The 23,886-nt window shown below is 35.3% G+C and overlaps 1 protein-coding gene across 1 annotated transcript; it reads left to right on the forward strand.

Annotated features, from left to right (window-relative positions):
* Positions 1 to 3,348: 3,348 nt before the first annotated feature.
* On the forward strand, positions 3,349 to 20,788 carry KLRF1 (killer cell lectin like receptor F1). Its single transcript, XM_004052682.5, has 6 exons — positions 3,349 to 3,445; positions 8,143 to 8,241; positions 9,116 to 9,265; positions 17,599 to 17,738; positions 18,111 to 18,223; positions 20,208 to 20,788. The coding sequence occupies exons 1-6, from the start codon at positions 3,361 to 3,363 to the stop codon at positions 20,314 to 20,316; spliced, it is 696 nt and encodes a 231-aa protein (XP_004052730.4). The 5' UTR covers positions 3,349 to 3,360; the 3' UTR covers positions 20,317 to 20,788.
* The last annotated feature ends 3,098 nt before the right edge of the window (positions 20,789 to 23,886 follow it).

The following is a 23,886-nucleotide window of genomic DNA, read 5'->3' on the forward strand; positions in this document are numbered from 1 at the left end:
ATAGATGCAAAAATTCTCAACAAAATACTGACAAACTGAATCCAGCACCACTCAAAGAGCTAATTCACCATGATCAAGTGGACATTATCTCTGGGATGCAAGGTTGGTTCAACATACACAAATCAATAAATATGACTCATTTCATAAACAGAACTAAACACAAAAATCACATGATTATCTCAATAGAAACAGTAAGAGGTTTCAATAAAACCAACACGCTTTCATGTTAAAATCACTCAATAAACTATGTATTGCAGAAACATCTCAAAATAATAAGAGCCAGCTGTAATAAGCCCACAGCCAACATTATCCTGAACAGGTGAAAGCTGGAAGCATTCCCCTTGAAAAGCACAAGACACGAATGCCCACTCTCAACATTCCTATTCAACATAGTATTGGAAATCCTTGCCAGAGCAATCAGGTGAGAGAAAGAAATGAAGGGCATCCAAATAGGAAGAGAGGACGTAAAACTATTCCTGTTTTCAGACCACATGATTATATACCTAGAAAACCCCATACTCTTGGCCAAAAAGCTCCTTCAACTGATAAACAACATCAGCGAAGTTTCAGGATACAAAATCAACATACAAAAATCACCAACATTCCTGTACACCTATACACAACAGCCAAGCTGACAGCCAAATCAGGAATGCAATTCCATTTATGATAGCCACAAAAACAATAAAATACATAGGAATACAGTCAACCAGGGAGGTGAAAGAGCTCTACAAAGATAATTACAAAACATTGCTTAAAGAAATCAGAGATGACACAAACAAATGAAAAACATTCCATGCTCATGGATCAGAATAATAAATATCATTAAAATGGTCATATCGCCCAAAGCAATTTACAGATTTAATGCTATTCCTATCATACTGCCAATGACATTCTTCACAGAACTAGAAGAAAACTATTTTAAAATTCATCTGGAACAGAAAAATTAGCCCAAATAGCCAAGGCAATCCTAAGCAAAAAGAACAACACTGGAGGCATCACATTACCCAACTTCAAATTATACTACAGTACTACACTATCCAAAATAACAAGGTACTGGTAAAAAAAAAAAAAAAAAAAAAAAAAAAGCAGACACATAGACCATTGGAACAGAATGGTCCAATGCAGACACATAGACCACTGGACAGAAAGCCCAGAAATAGTGCTGCACAACTACACCCATCTGATCTTCAGCAAAGCTGACAAAAACAAGCCATGGGAAAAGGATTCCCTTTTTAATAAATGGTGCTGAGATAACTGGCTAGCCACATGCTGAAGATTGAAAGTGGACCCCTTCCTTTTACCATATACAAAGCTCAACTCAAGATGGATAAAATACTTATGTCTAAAACCCCAAAATATAAAAAACCCTGGAAGATAACCTAGGAATTACCATCCTGGACACAGGAATGGGCAAATATTTCATGACAAAGATGCCAAAAGCAATAGCAACGAAAGTGAAACAAAACAAAACAAACAAACAAACAAAAAACTAATAACTGTAAGAGCTTCTGCACAGCAAGAGAAACTATCAACAGAGTGAACAGATAATCTACAGAATGGGAGAAAATTTTTGCAGACTCTGCATTTGACAAAGGTCTAATATCCAGCATCTGTAAGAAACGTAAACCAATTAACAAGCAAAAAATAAACAACCCCATTAAAAAGTGGACTAAGGACATGAACGGATACTTTTCGTGTTTTATTTATCAATCTTAATTTACTTCTTATCCATTTGGAGTGTCAAATAATGGCCAAAGAAATTGTAATTATAAATTAAAGAACAAAATTTAGCAAGTAAAAATAAACAAAAATAACACAAAAATGTATTATCCTTTTACTTTTGTCATTAAGCAACAAATATATTTCTGATAATTTGTCAAATATTTTCTCCTTGAATTAATAGTTTATCTTATTTAAAAGGGTATATTGTGTTTTTAAAATTTTATTTTAAATTCGGGAGTACATGTGCAAATTTGTTACATAGGTAAACTTGTGTAATGGGGGTTTGCTGTAAAGATTATTTCTTCACTCAGGTATTAACCCTAGTACCCATTAGTTATTTTTCCTGATCCTTTCCCTCTTCCCACCCTCTATCCTCCAATAGGCACTAATCATTAGGGAAATGCAAATTAAAACCACAGTAAGATATCATCTCATACCAGTCGAATGGCTATTATTAAAAAGTCAAAAAATAACAGATGCTGATGAGGTAGTGGAGAAAAGGGTTCACTTATACACCTTTGATGGGAGTGTAAATTAGTTCAACCATTATGAAAGATAGCATGGTGATTCCTTAAAGACCTAAAACCAGAAATTTGACCCAGCAATCCCATTACTGGTATATACCCAAAGGAATATAAATCTATCATAAAGACACATGCATGCATCTGTTCATGGCAGCACTGTTCACAATAGCAAAGACATGCAATCAACCTAAATGTCCATCAATGGTAGACGGGATAAAGAAAATGTGATACACATATGCAAAGAAATACTATGCAGCTATAAAAAAAGAATGAGATGATGTCCATTGCAGGAACATAGATGAAGCTAGAGGCCATTACCCTTAACAAACTAATGGAGGAACAGAAAACCAAATACCACATGTTCTCACTAATAATTGGGATCTAAATGATGAGAACACATGTACACATAGAGGAGAATGACAGACACCGGGGCCTACTTGAAGGTGGAGGGTGAGAGGAGGGGCAGGATCAGAAAAACATAACTATGTAGTAGTAGTCTGAATGCCTGGGTGATGAAATAATCTGTACAACAAACCCCTGTGACATGATTTTACCTATATAACAAACCTACACATGTAGCCCTGAACCTAAAAGTTAAAAAAAATCAAATTATACTGTTAAATTATTAGCATGATTTATAAACAATATTGTTTTAGGATAAAGAATTTAATTGCTTGGCAATTGCAAATTATTAAATTAAATATCAATATGTTAGGGAGGGTAATTCAAATGATATAAATATTTAGGCTATAACAAAAGGCAGCTATATATTATGAACCTCACCTCAAGAAAGGGCATAATTTCCATTCCCTTGACTTTAAGGGTAGATTAAGAGAAATTTGTAAAGCACTCAAAAGAATATTCAATTCAGTATGTGGTGGACAGTTGAGAAATTATGTGTTATCTATGTCATGGGAAAGCAACTTTTAAAAAGAAAACATTTCCTCTGAGGTTTTCACAAATAAATGAAACTGTGAACCCTCGTATGTACTGTGAAAGGACAATTTGAGGAGCATCTCTGATTAGCAGCAGATTTATTATTCTTTCCTCATTTCATGTTATACTTAATAAAACAAAACATACCTGTATACACACACATTCACTCACATTGAAGATGCAAGATGAAGAAAGATACATGACATTGAATGTACAGTCAAAGAAAACGAGTTCTGCCCAAACATCTCAACTTACATTTAAAGGTATGGAATTTAATTTCGTTTTTTCAATTGGTGTGAATTAACATGGTAGTTTCCCGTATCCTGTTCCATTGTGTTATTGGACTGTTTCAGTATTTGGGTGCTTTTCTTTCTCTGCCTCTGTATCTCTCTCCCCTGTCCTCTCTTTCAATATTAATAATGATTTAAAAATAACAACCTCTCCTACCATTTAAGAAACACCAGTTGCCGGCACTATACAGAATGTTTTATCTATGTTCCTTCATTTAATCTTACAAATTTACTATGAGATACTCTCTCTCTCTCCCATTTATCAATGTGGAACTAACACTTACTTGTAATATTTTGTCTGATATAATTTCTTAAGGACATTCTCTGAGGAAATATGCACACTCAATTAAAATTAATAATTTCAAATTAGTGAATATTTGGTGCCATTCACCTCCTTATCATTCATAGAATATGGTATTTTAATGCTATTTTTTTTTTTTTTGAGACGGAGTTTCACTGTTGTTGCCCAGGCTGGAGTGCAATGGCATGATCTCGGCTCACTGCAACCTCTGCCTCCCAGGTTCAAGCAATTCTCCTGCCTCAGCCTCCTGAGTAGCTGAGATTATAGGTGCCCGCCACCACGCCCAGCTAATTTTTTGTATTTTTAGCAGAGATGGGGTTTTACCATGTTGGCCAGGCTGGTCTTGAACTCCTGACCTCAGGTGATCCACCCACCTCAGTCTTCCAAAGTGTTGGGATTATAGGCATGAGCCACCGCGCCCAGCCTTTAATACTAATTTTTAATTCAACTTCTCAAAAACTTTAAAATATGCTTTTCACCAAGTTGACTCAAAATAAAGTTTATACACCAGCAATCAACATTTTAATTTGCTACTTCAAGCATACCCTCCATACACAGTGCAATTCCATCATGCCACCTTAATGTGATTTGGCAAAAGAGATAAGCAGAAATTAAAGACACAAATAACCACAGTTATAGAGACTGTCTGTTCTGTTCTGTTGCTTTCTAAATATTTCTCTTTTAATAACTTCACCCATGAAAATTTTGCTTATCTCTTGAGTCCTTCCACAAGTATCATCCATCACTGATTCATCTTAGAGTTACATACGTGCTATGTATAAGAAATGTATTGCCTCTTTCATGTGAATTTTTAGATTCCCATATTTTCAAGTCTTTCCTTTACTTCCTACACTCAATTTTTATTTCATTTTTGGAAACTAGAGATATTAAACCTGAAAGACTACAACATGTAGTGACTTCTCTGCAGACTTTTTTCCACACTCTGTTCATAAATGTCTCTCTGAAGCAAAAATGTGCAGATTTTCGGCTCCCAGATATTTAAGTGACACATACTAATATTTGTGTCTTGTACCTTTAGCTAATATTTATTAAAGCTTGAGGTAAGACGTATTTTATGTGAATTAGATTGACCATGTAAGCCTTGGGGTTATGATGTTCATTCATTTAACTTAATTTCGTGATGACATATTTGTAAATCTTTTCTCGTATATTGAAAAACCTTTGTTGCCAGTGATAGTAAGAAATTACATAATTGCTCTATCCCACTATACATATGTAGTAGTTTCCGAATCACTATAGAAATAATATTATAATAATATAGTTACTTAAAACAGATTAAAATGTTTTGCAGTTTTAAAAAATCCTTAAGATATATTCCATTGCGCATGCACAGTTAAATGTTTTAAAATCACTTTAAGTAATTCCTCTCTCTATAGTGAAGACACTAACAATACCTGGTTAGATTCCTTTTCTTCATTTTTTATGGATTTTTTTTCATTTTTGTTTAACTTACTTTATAGTAGCATAAAACATTTACATATTTTCAGTCAAACTTATATAATGAGGGGCCAAGTGTGGTGGCTCATGCCATTAATCCCAGCACTTTGGAAGGCCGAGGCAGGATGATCGCTTGAGGCCAGGAGTTCAAGACCTGCCTGGGCAACAAATCAAGACCCCCATCTCTACAAACAATAGAGATAAAAAAATTAATCAGTCATGGTGGCACATGCCTGTAGTCCTAGCTACACAGGGTGCTCAGGAGGGAGGATCTCTGAGCCCAGGAGCTCAAGGTTACAAAGAGCTCTAATGGTGCCACTGCACTCCAACCTGAGCAACAGAGCGAGACCCTGTCTCAAATAAATAAATAAAAATTTAAAAAGTTTAAAAAATTACTTTCAGAGAAATCCACCTTGCATAAATCCAGCACCCTTCATAAAATTTACCATTTTGTATTTCTATATTTCCAGTGTTTACTTAGCTATTCTCACTCTTTTGTTCTTTCAGATAACTTTATAAAAAATTATTCAGGCTCACTCACCACAAACAACAAAAAATAAAACAACCCGATGTAGCTTTTACGTCTAAATTACTTCCTAGCCTGTCATTAAGCTTAGGGAGAATTTATATTTTTGACACATGGTTTTCTTATCCAAGAACATGATCAAATTAATGTTACTCAGTTTTTGGTTAGTTTTGTTTTGTTTTGTTTGTGTTGGGTTGGGACACTTGTCGAGTTTCTGTCTAGTTTTCTTTTTGTTTGTTTTTTTTGGTTAACTATCCGTGAGTAATGAATTTCTTTCATCTATGTTTTCACAGTGGTTACTGGATTATACAGGGCACTGATTTTAGTATGTTATTTTTATAAATGCAGCTACTATTTTTTGTTTCTGGAATTAACGGTATTTTTTCAATTGATTCTTTTATTTTACCAAATCTGCACTCACATTACCTTCAAATAATTTTACCTTCTTTTTCTAATATTTCTACCTGTAATTAGAATATTTTTCTTCATTGAATTATATATTACCTCTTCGTATTAAAAAGTAGTGGAGATTTGAGCTATCTTTCTTTTTCTGGACTTAAGCAGAAAAGCTTCTTTCAGTTTTCTCAATTGAATAAGATGTTAGCTTCATTAGACATAAAACTATTATGTTGAACAAGTATCTGTTAATTTCTGTTCTTTAACATAAAGGTATAAGATTTTATCAATTTCATTTTTTACATCTATTGAGATGATGATAGATTTTTTTCCCTAACTTTATTAATATAATATTAATATGGATTTCCTCCTATTGAATAATCTTTATATTCCTAGAATAAACCAATCATGGTTATAATATATTTTGGTTGCTGATAATGTATTTACCATTTTTGTATAGACATTCATAAGACTGATTTTGGTTTTCCATTTTATGATTTCTGGTTTTGGGTGGTTAAAAGGCTTGTGTTTTAACCATTATAAGTTAAATTAAACCATTTCCTTATAGGAGAAAATGCAGGGTAATGAAAGTTTTACTTTCTCCATTATTCAGCATCTTTAAAAATTTTTTTTTACTTTTATTTTTATTTTATTATTTTTTTTTTGAGATGGAGTCTCGCTCTGTCGCCCAGGCTGGAGTGCAGTGGCGCGATCTCGGCTCACTACAACCTGTAGTGCTTAGGAGAAATAATTCAGTCTGAGTTGAATTTCAACTACCTTCCACAACTTTTTTTCCTAATGTTTTCTGATAATTATTTTTTAAGTTTTAAAATAAATATATGACTTTTTTAAGACACGTGCTTGATTTCTTGGAATTTATTGCTTATCAATATTAATATATCAAAAATTCAAAAATAATCTCAGAAATGTGGAGTATTCATTAAATGAATTCTGATAAAATTATTTTAATATCTTTGACAATGTTATGATAAGAGAAAACCTGCAAACTATTTATCTAAAATATCATTCTATAGGGTTCATCATGTGCTTTCTTGACAGGGCTTGACAGCGTCAAATGTAGTTTCTCTATTTTCTCAGGTTTAAAGAGTATTTAGAATATAAATTTCAGCATTAGTAATTCAATTTATTGACTGAACAATAAGAATAATTTTGGTTACAATAGAGGATTCTTATCAATTATGATAGATTTACATAAATTATCTTTGATAAGGACAAAATGTTTCACAAAGTATAGATATTCACTTATTCAGTATACCATAATTATTCATGTAATTTCATAAGTCAGTGCCCAGCAGACCTAAATCCTCTGGATGAGACTGTCTACTGTCTGTCCAATGATAGCAGTTTCTTGAATAATAATCATTGAACAAGCACTCTTATCTTAAACCTGACAGTGTAAGTCTATGAAAAATAAAACAGTTCTTAAAAGTTTAGCATGTAATAAGAAGATGAAATATTATTCATGACTTACAAAGGATTTTAGGGTTTTTTTGATTAAAATAGCAGGATACCTAAAGTCATATTTAGTTCTGATTCATCCTTAGTAAATAAAAAAGGCTCAAAGGACTTGTAAATGTTATATTAATGATTAATTAGAAAGTGTTTATGTGGATACACATGTATTATCTGTAAATGCATGTGCATGTGCATAAGTGCATGTGTCTCCGCAATGGTTGGAAAATTATTCAATGCATAGAGTAAAATTCTTTCTACAAGTTAATAATGTTAAATATTAGCAATTTCTTAGGATTTGATATGACACGTATCATAGCTTCTGACCATCCAGAGTGTTATCATTATTAAATAAATGTATATATTTTTCTATTTACTTAGCCTTCATGCTTTTGATTGCCTAATATCTTTTGAAACCAAAACTAATATTTTATACAATCCTATTATTACAATTGCTATTGTATTACTTCCTGGAAACATACTTTTCTAAACTAATTCATGTGATTAATGTCTCAGATTATTCAGTGATGTTGCACTGGTATAAAATCTTACTGGGAATATCTGGAACCGTGAATGGTATTCTCGCTTTGACTTTGATCTCCTTGACCCTGTTGGGTAAGTTTAGAAGATCTTAATTAAATAAAAATATGAAAGATGTTTACTTGTCTGTTATAAATCTTTTTATAATTATTCATTCATTCTTCACTACATTAACCAAGATTGAATTAGAAGCTACTGCATGTAAAGCTCTATTAGTACACTCCACAGTGCTATATTTAATATGCAGTCAAATCAGGTAAGTATCTTGCCCTCAAGTGGCATACAGTCTAATACGGAGAAAGGAGTGTATGTGTAGAGTGTGTGTGTGTATGTGTAAGTGTGTGTATGTGTGGTATTTGAAACCATTTTTCTGTGTTTCTTGGATACTTTAATAGATAAAATTTTACTGTTTTGCTTAAATATTTTAATACATTTTATCTAAGGTTGCATTTAGTTTGCTTTTCCTTCTGTCCAACAAATATTCACTGAACAACTACAATACTCCAAATATTACAAATTCCTCAAAATTTTTAAGAAAAGAATAGTCAGGGTGAGGAATGTGATATTCTAGTGGGAGAAGCAGGTACTAAGTAATTATGGTACAATGTGCTGACTACAGTGTTGGAGGCTGCAGCAAAACATTAAGAAAGGATGAAAAGAGCCTCTATACTTCCCAGAGCAGAAACTTGGCTTTATTTATTATTGTATCACCAGTTCGTAGGAATGCCTGGCATAGAATAGATTCTCACCAAATACGTGTTGTATAAATGAATTGAGTGTATAATATTTTGAACTCTTTCCATCAGTAGACATGAAAATTTAAAAAAGATCCTAGTGACCGTTTCAATTATTTCTTGTTCCAATCGTCAGAATCATTCCACTGAATGTGTCCCTGAGACATTCCATAGAGAAGATATTTACCTAACCTTAAAATAGTCCTGTATTCAAGTTTCTCAGGGAGTATTGCTAAAATGCCAAAAAGGAAGTCGTTCAAATGCCACTCAGTATGAGGACACTGGAGATCTAAAAGTGAATAATGGCACAAGAAGAAATATAAGTAATAAGGACCTTTGTGCTTCGAGATCTGCAGACCAGACAGGTATGTCTCAAGGCTTTGGCTTATCCTAGTTTTAATCTTTTGGACTCTCTAAATGTGAAGTATTTTTGAACAGGTATGCAATAGATTAAAGTAACAAGTAAAGGTTTGGTATAAGTCTACTTTTCATTCAAAACTCGATTTAGGTATCTTTAAACTTGTTGCAGTGGGAGAAAATGGTAAAACAACACAAGAAATAGGCTCTGCCCTCCAGGAATTTAAAATCCAGTTGATACATATAAATATGGAAAGTTAGTTGTTATTAAAAAGCAGTATGTAAATAGCCATTCTTGTTTGTCACTTATTTATTCTTCTTTTTCTGAAATACAGACTGGATAAAAGTCAATATTTTAAGAATTATTCATTATGATTTAAGCTTAGACTTTTAAGCTTAGAAATTCCAGTCATACAGAATTTTGAAAACATTACCTTCTATTTTTAAATGTTTAACTTTTTTTTTTTTTTTTTTTGAGCAACAAGGCTGTTTATTTCACCTGGGTGCAGGCGGGCTGAGTCCGAAAAAAGAGTCAGAGAAGGGGAGATAGGGGTGAGGCCGTTTTATAGGATTTGGGTAGGTAAAGGAAAATTACAGTCGAAGAGGGTAATTCTCTGGCAGGCAGGAGTGGGGGTCACAAGGTGCTCAGTGGGGGAGCTTTTTGAGCCACGATGAGCCAGGAGAAGGAATTTCACAAGGTAATGTCATCATTTAAGGCAAGAACTGGCCATTTTCACTTCTTTTATGGTGGAATGTCATCAGTTAAGACAGGAACAAGCCATTTTCAATTCTTTTGTGATTCTTCAGTTACTTCAGGCCATCTGGGCGTATATACGTTCAGGTCACAGGGGATGCGATGGCTTAGCTTGGGCTCAGAGGCCTGACAGTCCTGCCTTCTTATAGTAATAAGTAAAATAACATAAAATAGTATTGAAGTGTTGGGGCAGCGAAAAAAAATTTGGGGGCGGGGGGTAGCATGGAGAGATAATGGGCGATGTTTCTCAGGGCTTCTTCGAGCGGGATTAGGTGTGGCGTGGGAACCTAGAGTGGGAGAGGTCAACTTGAAGGAGGATTTTGTGGTAAGGGGTGATATTGTGGGGTTGTTGGAAGGAGCATTTGTTGTATAGAATGATTGGTGATGGCCTGGATACGGTTTTGGATGAACTGAGAAACTAAACGGCAGATACAAGGTCTGAATAAAAGAAGGAGAAAAATAGGTATTAAAGGACTAAGAATTGGGAGGACCCAGGACATCCAATTAGAGAGTGTCCAAGGGCGTTCAGCATAATTACTTGCTTGGTTGGCAAGTTTTTGGACCCTATCCTTGAGTTTTCTTATGTTGTCATACACCAGGCCAGATTGATTTAGGTAAAAACAACACTCTTCATTTAAGAATATACAGAGTCCTCCTTTTTCAGCAGTGACTAAGTCAAGGCCTCGGTGGTTTTGGAGGATAACTGCAGCTAAAGAGTCAACTTGGGCCTGGAGGACTGATAAAGTTTGTGATATGTCTGTGATGCTAGCAGAGAAGACACTAGAGAGGCTATGGAAGGTTGTGACAGAGGCCGAAATGCCTCCTATTCCAGTACCGAGAGCAATAGCGGAAGCAGAAAGTCCTAAACCAACAAGCAAGGGAATTAGTGGAATAACACTTTTTTTGTCGTGTTGGTGTCATGAGGGGAACAGGGAGCTCTTCGGTCCCATTTGCAAAATGAATTTTGGGAGTAAGGAAAACTAGTGTGCATGTACCTGTCCAATTAGCAGGTAGACACATGGAGGTAGAGGATCCACAGAGGAAGGAGAGACCTTGTGCGAGGCAAAACTGGAGAAGCAAAGTAAAAAGATGAGAAGGAGTGCTGAAAGGGGTGTCTTGTACCCAGACTCCTAGGGATCCAGCTAGGGCAGCAGCCATCAGAGGTTGTAATGGGGACTGGTGGGGTAACTGCATAGAGGGGGAGGTTCGATTTTCATGGTATATGAGAAAATGTTGAGTGTCTATGAGCAATCTTTCACTGTTATTTTCGGGGCTGGGTATAAGTAAACAAGAAGAGGGCCTGGGAGGAGGGTCTGACGAGCAAGGGGAAGGTAGCCAAGGATGGAGTGAAATACAGGGTAAGTGTCTTCCTAAGCAATAATTACTGCTAATGTTTTTAAGTTTGCCTGTATTGATAGAGGGCTTTTCTGTAATATGGAGCTGGAAGGCTCCAATTGTTTCGGTGACATGCGTAGCTGGACTTTGGAGATGAAGAGTAAAGGAACATGGAGAAGGTGAAAGGTTACTAGGGGAATTCCAGTGGGTCTTTGCCGAGAGATACATAAAGGAGTGGCCACAGGAATAGGAAAAGTAGTTTGTGTTGTGAGAGGTCCAAATATAGGGGGAGTAGAGTTGATATAAGGAGAAAGGTTTTTTAAGTAAGTGCGGAGGAGGGCGGCAGCTTGCTGATGTGAAATGTCTGGGGAGGTCTTGCTGGACCTGTCTAGAAAGTAAATGAGTTCTTCAGGAGGGTACAGGTGAGGGCTGTTAAAGGAAGTTCAGAGGTATAGGGAGACAGATGTTGCCCAGTCTACATGTAAGGTGGCGGCAGCTGTGTAGGCGCTGGAAGAAAGGGAAATGCAAAGCCAGCAGTTGTTCAATAAGGAGAGATTAGAAATGGCTAGAAGAGAATAAGTAAGGTTGGTAGTGTGGGGGAGATAGCTGGGGAGAGGTAGAGGGTGACATAAGAATGGGAATGATCCCTTCATTCTATTAGGTCTGTTCGTCCTTACCCTACTTTTTGCAACAGGGCTTTACGAAGTCACCCCCACTACTTGGACCGAGCCCCAAAAACTAGCCATCCCTACTATCTTCTGTCTAGTCATACTCCTATTCACCATTCTCAACTACTTATAAATGCCCTACTCTTGTTTACACTGCCGGTTTACACTGTTTCTCCAAGCCATCACAGCTGATATCTCTTGGCGCTATCCCCAAACCGCCAGTCTTAACTCCCTCTTAGAGTGGATAGGTGATCTTTGCTGGCAGGGGACCCTCCAATACTTCCACCCTGTTGAAGTTCTATTCTTTACTTTTAAGTTTAACTTTTTGATACTTAACTGATCATTTTGACATTTGTTTTATTGTATGAGATGATATATTATGACTTTCCAGATAAATGTATAATTGTTATAAAAGGATTTTTTTCTAATCTACTAGTTCGTATTTCCTCCTTTATCATACGTGAAAATTTTATATATTTTATGTTCTACTTATTGACACTGTCTTCATTTGGCTTATCTGTCTGTTTTACAGGTATATTTCCCAAACTAATAGATATTGTAGCTTTACCTCATATTTTATTGTCTCCCTATCTGTAATGTCTGTCATTGTGTTGGGTATCATTGCAATGACACCTTAGAAAAGTTAAGGCGGCTTTGGTAGGTAAACATGGAATCATGTACATGGCATTAAACATTAATTAAAGTAGGTATAAATACTGTATATTGAGCTACAATATATTTATTTCCTATTCCTTTTCTTAGCTGAGGTACAATTCAAAATTTGAACCTTTAAAAGTAAACAATTTCATGATGTTTAGAACCTTCAAATGTTGTGAACTACCATGTTTATCTAGTTGAAAAACTTTTCCCAAAAATAAATCCCTTACATATCCAACAAGCAAATCACTCTCCATTCTCTCTCCCCTTAGCCTCTGACAACTACAAATCTTCTTTCAGTCTGCATGGATTTACCTATTCTGGATTTTCATGGAATAGAATCACACAATATTTGGCCTTGGGCTTCTTTCACTTAGCATAATGTTTTAAAAGTTCATCCACATTTTATTCCTTTTTATGGGTGAATAATAGTCCATTGTGCGTGTATGTCTATAAATATAGATACATATATACTTATATGTATCTCTATATCTATAAATACATATATATTTATATGTATCTCTATATAAATATTTATAGTTTTATGTATATCTGTAAATATAGATATGCACAATGTTTGTGTGTGCAGAGCTTAAAGGTCAGCCAAAGGTGAGATCTTAGGACCTTTTCAGGTAATTTCTGAGCATGCATCCAGCCCAGGGCTTGTGCCTGGCCTTCCAGATTTTCAGGATTATGTGGGAGCTTTCCAAAGTCCTTATTCATGAAACAGCTCATTCTCTGGCTTTTCCTCTCAAGCTTTTCAGTCAGTCCTATTGTTTGTTCCAACTGTTATACCTTGCCTCATGTGACAAAAGCTAACACATTCAACTTAATTTTTACAAACATCCTTTGGTAGCCTCAAGGCAGATATCTAAGTCTTCTTTACTGGCAGTGATATCTACTGCTAAAACAATTCAAGAGTCCATAGGTGCTCTGGATTTCATAGAAACTCATGAAAAACAAACTCAGTTACATGTTGTCTGCTAATTCTACAAATAACACCTCACCTGACTTGAATCAAAATTACTACTGATAGCAAGGCCACCTCTTTGTTAGGCCAAACAAACCACCTACAGCCAGGCCCCTGCTTCAGGGTGAGCCCTGAGAACAAGAGAGTTTATATCGGACCCCAAAAGACAAGTGGGTCCCAGGTTGGATAATCTCCGGTAAATTGGTGAAACAATTACAATACTTACTAGGGTTACATGACAACAGAGCCAGTCTACTCCTTAGCTTCTGGAGGCAATCTTTCCTTCTGCACCTCCCTCTGTATCCATGAATGGCAGGATCCTGCTCCCACATAGGGATATGGTGAGCATGCAAGCAGGCCTCTTCTAGTAGACATCCACTCTTTTACCATATTAATTGAGGTTGAGTCTTCAAAAAATAAACAACTTTGACTGGCTCTGACTGACTTTTAGACATGAATGCCCAAATTCCTCTTATTCCAGGAAGCACTCATAAGTTAAAGTGATTTTTCTGGGGGGTGAATAGCTTTGAGGAAGGGTAAATTAAAGAGGCAATTCCCTGCTCAAATATTAAAATTGGCCCCATTTTGCTAAAAGATGCTTTCATCCTGGTTGTCCCCCAAGACTATTCCTTTGCTCATCCTTGAAATGGACCTTCTCAGTCAGCACGTGATCTCATGGAAAGCTTTTACACTATTGGCGGGCACCATGTAGTGGAAAACAGTTAATCTTCCCTGCCAGTGTGAGTGGTAAATGCTCCAAGATACCAAGCAAGGCAAAGAACTGCAGGATTGTGGTCTGTTATAGCTGACTTTGTCAAAGGAATTCTATTATTTACCATGTTGCCTTTTAACTTCCTGGTGTGGCCTATGTTTAAAGCCACTACTAGAGAGTGAAGGCTAACTATAGACTACAGGGAGTTAAGAAAAATTATTCCTTTTATTAGAGCACCTCTGTTGGATAATTGCTTTAATGAATGACCTTCAAAACATGGGTAAATAGTTTGGGTACAGACTTAGCTAACATGTTTTATTTAGTACACATTTTTCAGGAGAATCAATCACAATTTGCCTTCACATTTACTTGGTTGCTGCTATGAATGGAATTGTGCCCTCCCACTAATTTATATATTAAAACTTTAATTCCCCGATGTGATGGGATTTGGAGACGGGGTCTTTAGAAAGTAATTAGATTTAGATGAGGCCATGTGGATGGGCCTTACTCAGTTTGGGGTGCCGCAGCAAATTACCATAAACTAGGTTGCTTATGAACAACAGATATTTATTCCTCACAGTTCTAAAGACTGGAAGACTGAGATCATGGTGCCAGCGTGGTTGGGTTCTGGTGAGGGCCCTCTTCCCTGTTGCAGACTGCCAGCTTCTCATTGTAATCTCTCATGGCAGATAGCAGAATGACTCAAGTTACCTCAGGACTCTTACGAGTACTAATCCCATTCTGATCATCTGTTCTTAGCTCCCAAATGCACATCTCCTAATACCATCATATTGGGAGGCAGGATTTCAACATATGAATTTTGGGGTATGCAAACATTCAGTTCATAAAGTTTTACCTCTGAATTCTAAAATTCATGTCGTTCTAACATGTCAAATGGAAAAGACAACACACCAAAAGAGAAAGATGTCAGATAGAAGTATTATATTCAGAACATAGAAAGAACACTTATAACTCAAAAACACAACCCAGTTTAAAAATGAACATTTAAAAATGGATAGACATTTCTCCAAAAAACACTATACAAAAGGCCAATAAGCACTTGAAGAGATGTTTAATATGATCATTCATTAGGGAAATATGAAATCAAAACCAGGGTGGAAAGCCACTGCACACCCTCCAGGATGGCTATAATCACACAAAAAGAGCAAGTGTTGGTGAGGATGTGGAGAAATTGCTCACATATTGCTGGTAGAAATGTAAAATTTTATAGTACTGTGGAAAACAGTTTGACAGTTCCTCAAATTATCACATGACCCAACATTCAACTTTTAGGTATATATTTAATAAAATGGAAGACGTATGTCCTTACCAAAATTTGTACATGAATGTTCATAGTAACAATATTCATAATAGCCAAAGAATGGAAGCAGCTCAGATGTCCATCAGCTGATGAAGAGATAAACAAAATGCACTACATACATGTTATGAAATATTCTTACAACCATAAAATAGAATGTAGTACTGATACATGCTACAACTTTTGTGAACCTTGAAAACATTGTGCTGAATGAATGAAAAAGCCAGATACAAAAGGCCACATATTGTATGATTCCATTTATATGAAAGGTCCATCATAGTTAAATCCATAGTGACATAAAGCAGGCTAGTGGTTGCAAGGGCTGGGGGAGTAGAAGATGAATAGTGACTACTTAGTGTTTATATGTAATGAAAATGCTCTAGAATGAGATAGTAGTGATAGTTGTACATTGTGGGTGTATTAGAAGCCACTGCACTTGCACTTTAAAATGGCTAAAATGGTGAATTTCATGTTACGTGAAGAAAAATAATCATGATAAAAAATAAACAAAAAGAGACAGATTGTAATGGGCCATAAGTTAAAATAGTTATATTGACCTTTACATATATTTTTATATATATCTCACTTTTTCTCAATACTATGCCAAAAATCTCGATATTTTCCATTTAATTTAATTTACCTTAATATTAAGTTAGGAAAATCAAAGAACTTCATAATATTGCAGTTATTAAGAGGTTGAAAATAAAGAAGTTGAAAATAAATTGTTATTCTTGACATAATGTAATCATTTAATCATTAATTAATATTAAGAGGGAGAAGGGGATACACATACAAAACTACAAGGAGATCGATTTTAAAACTTTGTGTGGTTTTTACTTGCATTTCCTGTAATGATCAGTGATGTTAACGACGATGAGGTACTAACTCACACCAGTCAGAATGGCTATTATTAAAAAGTCAAAAAATAACGTGCTGGTGAGGGTGTGGAGAAAAAGGAATGCTTATACACTGCTGGTGGAAGCTTAAATTTGTTCAGCCATTATGGGAGACTGTGTGGCAATTCCTCAAAGACCTAAAGGCAGAAATACCCTTCAACCCCGCAATCCCATTACTGGGTATATACCCAAAGGAACGTAAATCATTCTATTATAAAGACACATGCATGTGTATGTTCATTGCAGCACTATTCACTATAGAAAAACACGGAATCAACCTAAATGCACATCAATAGTAGACTGGATAAAGAAAATGTGGTACATATACACCATGGAATACTATGAAGCCATAAAAATGAATGAGATCTTGTTCTTTGCAGAAACATGGATGGAGCTGGAGGCTATTATCCTTAGCAAACTAATGCGGGAACAGAAAGCCAAACATTGCATGTTCTCACTTGCAAGTGGGAGCTAAATGATGAGAACACATGGACACATAGAGGGAAAAAACACACACTGGGGCCTACTTGAGGGTGGAGGGTGGGAGGAGGGAGAGGATCAGAACAAATAACTAATGGGTACTGGGTGCTACTTGGTTGTTGAAATAATCTGTACATCAAACCCCCATGACACAAATTTACCTATGTAACAAACCTGCACATATACCCCTGAACTTAAAAGTTAAAAAAAAACCTTTGTGTGGATAAATTCTAAGTGATACAAATTATATATTATCTAATCTCTCAAATAGCTATTTTATTTTGTTCATGCTATTTTAGTCAATATAATAGATCTTGCATCAAAAATCCCATTATGTCTAGGTTTTGCTTCATCTCATTAAATTAATTGTCTTAATTCCCAAGGACCATTATTTGTGTTTTGGCCATCTTTTGTGTCTGGACAATTTGCTATAAGTGATTTTATTGTAGCTCAACTCTTATTTATACAACATGTAAGTATTGTTCTTATGGCCAATTTTCAGAGATGCATATGTAATTTAATTTCATTTTGTTTTCTACATTTCTCTGTAGTACTATGCCAGTCAGAATGGCTCAAATACCAAGGGAAGTGTTATTGGTTCTCTAATGAGATGAAAAGTTGGAGTGACAGTTATGTGTATTGTTTGGAAAGAAAATCTCATCTACTAATCATACATGACCAACTTGAAATGGTAATTGGTCTAGTATCAGGGTTATGGCATCTTTGCAGTAAAAAATGGCTTTCCTCAAATATCTTTCCATCTTTGCATTAAATCATCATTTACCTTGATTATCGAGTTTTGGGCACCCTCTTAAATTTTGCATTCTAAGTGAGTGCCTCACTTCTCCTGCTAGATCTGGCCCAAATTCATATATTCAACTTGCAATTGTGTGTGTGTGTGTGTAACATATATATGATATAACGTGTGTATAAGTAAGATATGAATTGATTACCGTAAGAATCCCTATGCAGAGTGCTTTTTTGCAATAACATTTAAAATATTCAGTGTGTCTGAATTGCTAAAATATTTTGTTCATTTAGTCCCTCATTGTCCACATTTTAGGCTTTTATACAGAAAAACCTAAGACAATTAAACTACGTATGGATTGGGCTTAACTTTACCTCCTTGAAAATGACATGGACTTGGGTGGATGGTTCTCCAATAGATTCAAAGATGTGAGTCTTTCTTAAAAGGCAATCTGATTTATTGTTTATTGTAGAATATGTCTCCTCCAGGTTCACCAAATTCAACTCTGAAATAGTTACTGGCACTACAGAATTCAAAAGAATGAAAATTAATTTAGTATTTACAGGAGTGATGATGGATATTTTGATTTGATTTTTAAAGAAAAAGGATTTGAAAATGGTGGTTTATGATTTTAAAATTTCTCACACTTTATATAGAAAAGTAGATTGAATGAATGCAGTCTCTTATTTTTAAAGGTCTCAATGTTTTCTTTAGCTATCTTCAGTAATAAAATAAAACCAATGTGCATTTTTTGTGTTATGTGATTATCATAGTGTCAAAATACAAATGATATATACAACATAGAACAAGATTATCCAAAAGTCTCTGAATAAATGCATGGAATTATTGATTTTAAAATTTCTGTCAACATTTTTGTGTGCATTATTTTATAATAAAATATTTAATTAAAAATATAAACAGTAAAACAGGTAAATTCAAAATCCTATTCCTATGTTAGCAGGCAAGATAATGGTCCCCAAAGATGTCCACATTCTAATTCCAAAATGCTGTGAATGTGTTATTTTATATGGCAAAAGAGCCTTTGCAGGTATGATTAAATGAGGAATCTTGAGATAGGGATATTATGCTGGATTATCTGGGTGGCCCCAGTTAAATCACAAGGGTCCTTAGAAGAGGGAGGAAGCAGAATTAGAGTCATATTGGGAGATATGAAGTGGAACACAGAGATTCATATGATGCGAAAGCACGTCTGTAAGCCAAGGCACGCAGGTGGCCTCGGATTCCTGCCTAGTACATCCAGAAGGTGACTCTGCAGACGTTTTGATCTTAGCCCTGTAGGGCAATCTTGGGCTTCTGATACTCATAGGTGTAAGATAATAAATTAGCCTTGTTTTAGGCCACTACATTTGTGATAATTTGTCATAGTAGTGATAGAAAAATAGTACATTATAGTAATCAACTTAATGGTGTTATTGTATTATTTTCCCCTTATTTCTATTCATCATTAAATATTACATATTTTCTATCTGACTGCACTAAATCAATATAAAAAGTGAATAAAAAACATTATTTGGAATGCAGTGTAAAATTATGGATGTGTGTCATCTGAGAGCAGAGTTGTGTCACTGAACGTCATGAAGTTGCCCAACTTGGTTTTGTCTTCATTCCAAATCCATTCATCACTACCCTTTAGGGTTGAGTTTTAAGTCTAGATCATGCTTGGAGATTTTTGTCCATAATATGTTCAATACAAAATTTAAAACTAAACTTGGACAAAGTGTATTTTCTAATATGAAAATTCAGTACTTACTTGCCCTTATCAATTTGGAAGCTTTGAAGATCATGTGCACCTTTTCCAAGATTCTTTCTTGAACTTTTTCCACAGGTCAAACAAATTTATCAGAATGTATCACTAACACTACATTATTTTATACATAAATTTGTTAATATTTTTAATATGTTACATTATAAGTAAATAATGCAATAAATATGCAATTTATTATTTAGGTCATGCACAGTTCGTTTTGTGTATTGAGTTCTTTACAAACATCAATTCATATAACTGCTAAACAATATCATGAAGTATTATTATCGTTCTTATACAATTAGATATAAGAAGGCAAGAGAGGTTGTTAAGTGAGGTGTCCAAATGGAGTTAATCTTATTTTTAATCTAACTGAACTACATGGGGCAAGAGGAGGAATACTAGAATGGGAATGTGGAGGGAAATTTATTCTTACTTCTGTTAGTTGCAGACTCTCTGGCAACTCTTGACCAACCACAGCTAACAAGGCTAAGTTACAGTTACTGTAATCGTTAGTGAATCCAAGTATGTAAAAATGCTTTGAAATTTTGAATTACTTTTTTATTTAAAAGAGGATATTAGCAGAAGACACAAATGGATGTCTTCAGCTACAGTGATTAACAAAGTATTTATTCTCTCTTCCCTAGATTCTTCATAAAGGGACCAGCTAAAGAAAACAGCTGTGCTGCCATTAAGGAAAGCAAAATTTACTCTGAAACCTGCAGCAGTGTTTTCAAATGGATTTGTCAGTATTAGAGTTTGACAAAATTCACAGTGAAATAATCAATGATCACTATTTTTGGCCTATTAGTTTCTAATATTAATCTCCAGATGTAAGATTTTAAAGTGCAATTAAATGCCAAAATCTCTTCTCCCTCCATCATCGACACTGGTCTAGCCTCAGACTAACCCCTGTTAACAAACTAAAATGTACCCTTCAAAATTTTTACGTGATAGTATAAACCAATGTGACTTCATGTGATCATATCCAGGATTTTTATTCATCGCTTATTTTATGCCAAATATGATCAAATTATGCCTGTTTTTCTGTATCTTGCATTTTAAATTCTTAATAATGTCCTAAACAAAATTTCTTATATTTCTAATGGTTGAATTATAATGTGGGTTTATACATTTTTTACCCTTTTGTCAAAGAGAATTATCTTTGTTTCCAGGCTTTTGCTACTCTTCACTCAGCTACAATAAACATCCTGAATGTTTTCTTAAATAGCACCACCTTTATTTCTATGATAGAAGCCCTAAAAGTAGGATTTCTAGGTAAAAGTGTTAAATGTGTTGTTTTATATTTTATACAATTTTTATATGTTGCACTTTTCTTTCCAAATTTCGAAGCTTTCAAACTTATAAGAAGATATTAGGTGCAGAAAAAGAATATACTTATTTCCTTGACCAGTGGTTTGTAATTCTCCTTGAAGAGGTCCTTCACATCCCTTGTAAGTTGGATTCCTAGGTATTTTATTCTCTTTGTAGCAATTGTGAATGGGAGTTCACTCATGATTTGGCTCTCTGTTTGTCTGTTATTGGTGTATAGGAATACTTGTGATTTTTGCACCCTGATTTTTTACCCTGAGACTGCTGAAGTTGCTTATCAGCTTAAGGAGATTTTGGGCTGAGATGATAGTGTTTTCTAAATATACAATCATGTCATCTGCAAACAGGGACAATTTGACTTACTCTCTTACTATTTGAATATCCTTTTATTGCTTTCTCTTGCCTGATTGCCCTGGCCAGAACTTCCAATACTTAGTTGAATAGGAGTGGTGAGAGAGGGCATCCTTGTCTTGTGCCGGTTTTCAAACGGAGTGCTTCCACTTTTTGCCCATTCAGTATGATATTGGCTGTGGGTTTGTCATACATAGCTCTTACTATTTTGAGATACGTTCCATCAATACCTAGTTTATTGAGAGTTTTTAGCATGAAGTGGTGTTGAATTTTGTTGAGGGCCTTTTCTGCATCTATTGAGATAATCATGTGGTTTTTGTCATTGGTTCTGTTTATGTGATGGATTACATTTATTGACTTGCATATGTTGAACCAACCTTGCATCCCAGGGATGAAGCTGTCTTGATTGTGACAGATAAGCTTTTTGATGTGCTGCTGGATTCTGTTTGATAGTATTTTATTGAAGATTTTCACTTCGATGTTCTTCAGGGATATTGGCCTGAAATTTCCTTTTTTGTTGTGTCTCTGCCAGGTCTTGGTATCAGGATGATGCTGGCCTCATAAAATGAGTTAGGGAGGATTCCCTCTTTTTCTATTGTTTGGAATAGTTTCAGAAGGAATAGTACCAGCTCCTCTTTGTACCTCTGGTAGAATTCAGCTGTGAATCCATCTGGTCCTGGGCTTTTTTCAGTTGTTAGGCTATTAAATACTGCCTTAATTTCAGAACTTGTTATTGGTCTATTCAGGGATTCGACTTCTTCCTAGTTTAGTCTTGGGAGGGTGTATGTGTCTAGGAATTTATCCATTTCTTCTAGATTTTCTAGTTTATTTGCATAGACGTGTTTATAGCATTCTCTGATGGTAGTTTGTATTACTGAGGGATCAGTGGTGGTATCCCCTTAACCATTTTTTATTGCATCTATTTTATTCTTCTCTCTTTTCTTCTTTATTAGTCTTGCTAGAGGTCTATCTGTTTTGTTGATCTTTTCAAAAACCAGCTCCTGGATTCATTGATTTTTTGAAGGGTTTTTCGTGTCTCCATCTCCTTCAGTTCTGTTCTAATCTTAGTTATTTCTTGTCTTCTGCTAGCTTTTGAATTTGTTTGCTCTCGCTTCTCTAGTTCTTTTAATTGTGATGTTAGGGTGTCGATTTTAGATCTTTCCTGCTTTCCCTTGTGGGCATTTAGTGCTATAAATTTCCCTCTACACACTGCTTTAAATGTGTCCCAGACATTCTGGTATGTTGTGTCTTTGTTCTCGTTGGTTTCAAGGAACATCTTTATTTCTGCCTTCATTTTGTCACATACCCGGTAGTCATTCAGGAGCAGGTTGGTCAGTTTCCATGTAGTTGTGCAGTTTTGAGTGGGTTTCTTGTTCCTGAGTTCTAATTTGATTGCACTGTGGTCTGAGTGACTGTTTGTTATGATTTCAGTTCTTTTGCATTTGTTGAGGAGTGTTTTACTTCCAATTATGTTGTCAATTTTAGAATAAGTGCCATGTGGAGCTGAGAAGAATGTATATTCTGTTGATTTGAGGTGGAGAGTTCTGTAGATGTCTGTTAGGTTCGCTTGGTCTAGAGCTGAGTTCAAGTCCTGGATATCCTTGTTAATTTTCTGTCTTGTTGATCTTTCTAATATTGACAGTGGGGTGTTAAAGTCTCCCGCTATTATTGTGTGGGAGTCTAAGTCTCTTTGTAGGTCTCTAAGGACTTGCTTTATGAATCTGGGTGCTCCTGTATTGGGTGCATATATATTTAGGATAGTTAGCTCTTCCTGTTGCATTGATCCCTTTACCATTATGTAATGCCCTTCTTTGTCTCTTTCTATCTTTGTTGGTTTAAAGTCTGTTTTATCAGAGACTAGGTTTGCAACCCCTGCTTTATTTTATTTTATTTTATTTTATTTATGTATTTATTTTTTGCTTTCCATTTGCTTGGGAAATATTCCTCCATCACTTTATTTTGAGCCTATGTGTGTCTTTGCACATTCAATGGGTCTCCTGAATACAGCACACCAATGGTTCTTGACTCTTTATCCAATTTGCCAGTCTGTGTCTTTTAATTGGGGCATTTTGCCCATTTACATTTAAGGTTAATATCATTATATGTGAATTTGATCCAGCCATTATGATGCTAACTGGTTATTTTGCCCATTAGTTGACACAATATCTTCATAGCGATGATGGTTTTTGCAATTTGGCATGTTTTTGCAGTGGTTGGTATGGGTTGTTCCTTTTCATGTTTAGTGCTTCCCTCAGGAGCTCTTGTAAGGCAGGCCTGGTGGTGACAAAATCTCTCAGCATTTGCTTGTCTGTAAGGGATTTTATTTCTCTTTCACTTATGAAGCTTAGTTTGGCTGGCTATGAAATTCTGGGTTGAAAATTCTTTTCTTTAAAAATGTTGCATATTGGGCCCCACTACTCTTCTGGTTTGTAGGGTTTCTGCTGAGGGATCCACTGTTAGTCTGATGAGCTTTTCTTTGTGGGTAACCTGACCTTCCTCTCTGGCTTCCCGTAACATTTTGTCCTTCGTTTCAACCTTGGTGAATCTTATGATTATGTGTCTTGGGGTTGCTCTTCTTGAGGAGTATCTTTGTGGTGTTCTCTGTATTTCCTGAATTTGAATGTTGGCCTGCCTTGATAGGTT

This window comes from Gorilla gorilla, chromosome 10, assembly GCF_029281585.2.
Source record: "Gorilla gorilla gorilla isolate KB3781 chromosome 10, NHGRI_mGorGor1-v2.1_pri, whole genome shotgun sequence".
In the NCBI taxonomy this organism is placed as follows: Eukaryota; Metazoa; Chordata; class Mammalia; order Primates; family Hominidae; genus Gorilla; species Gorilla gorilla.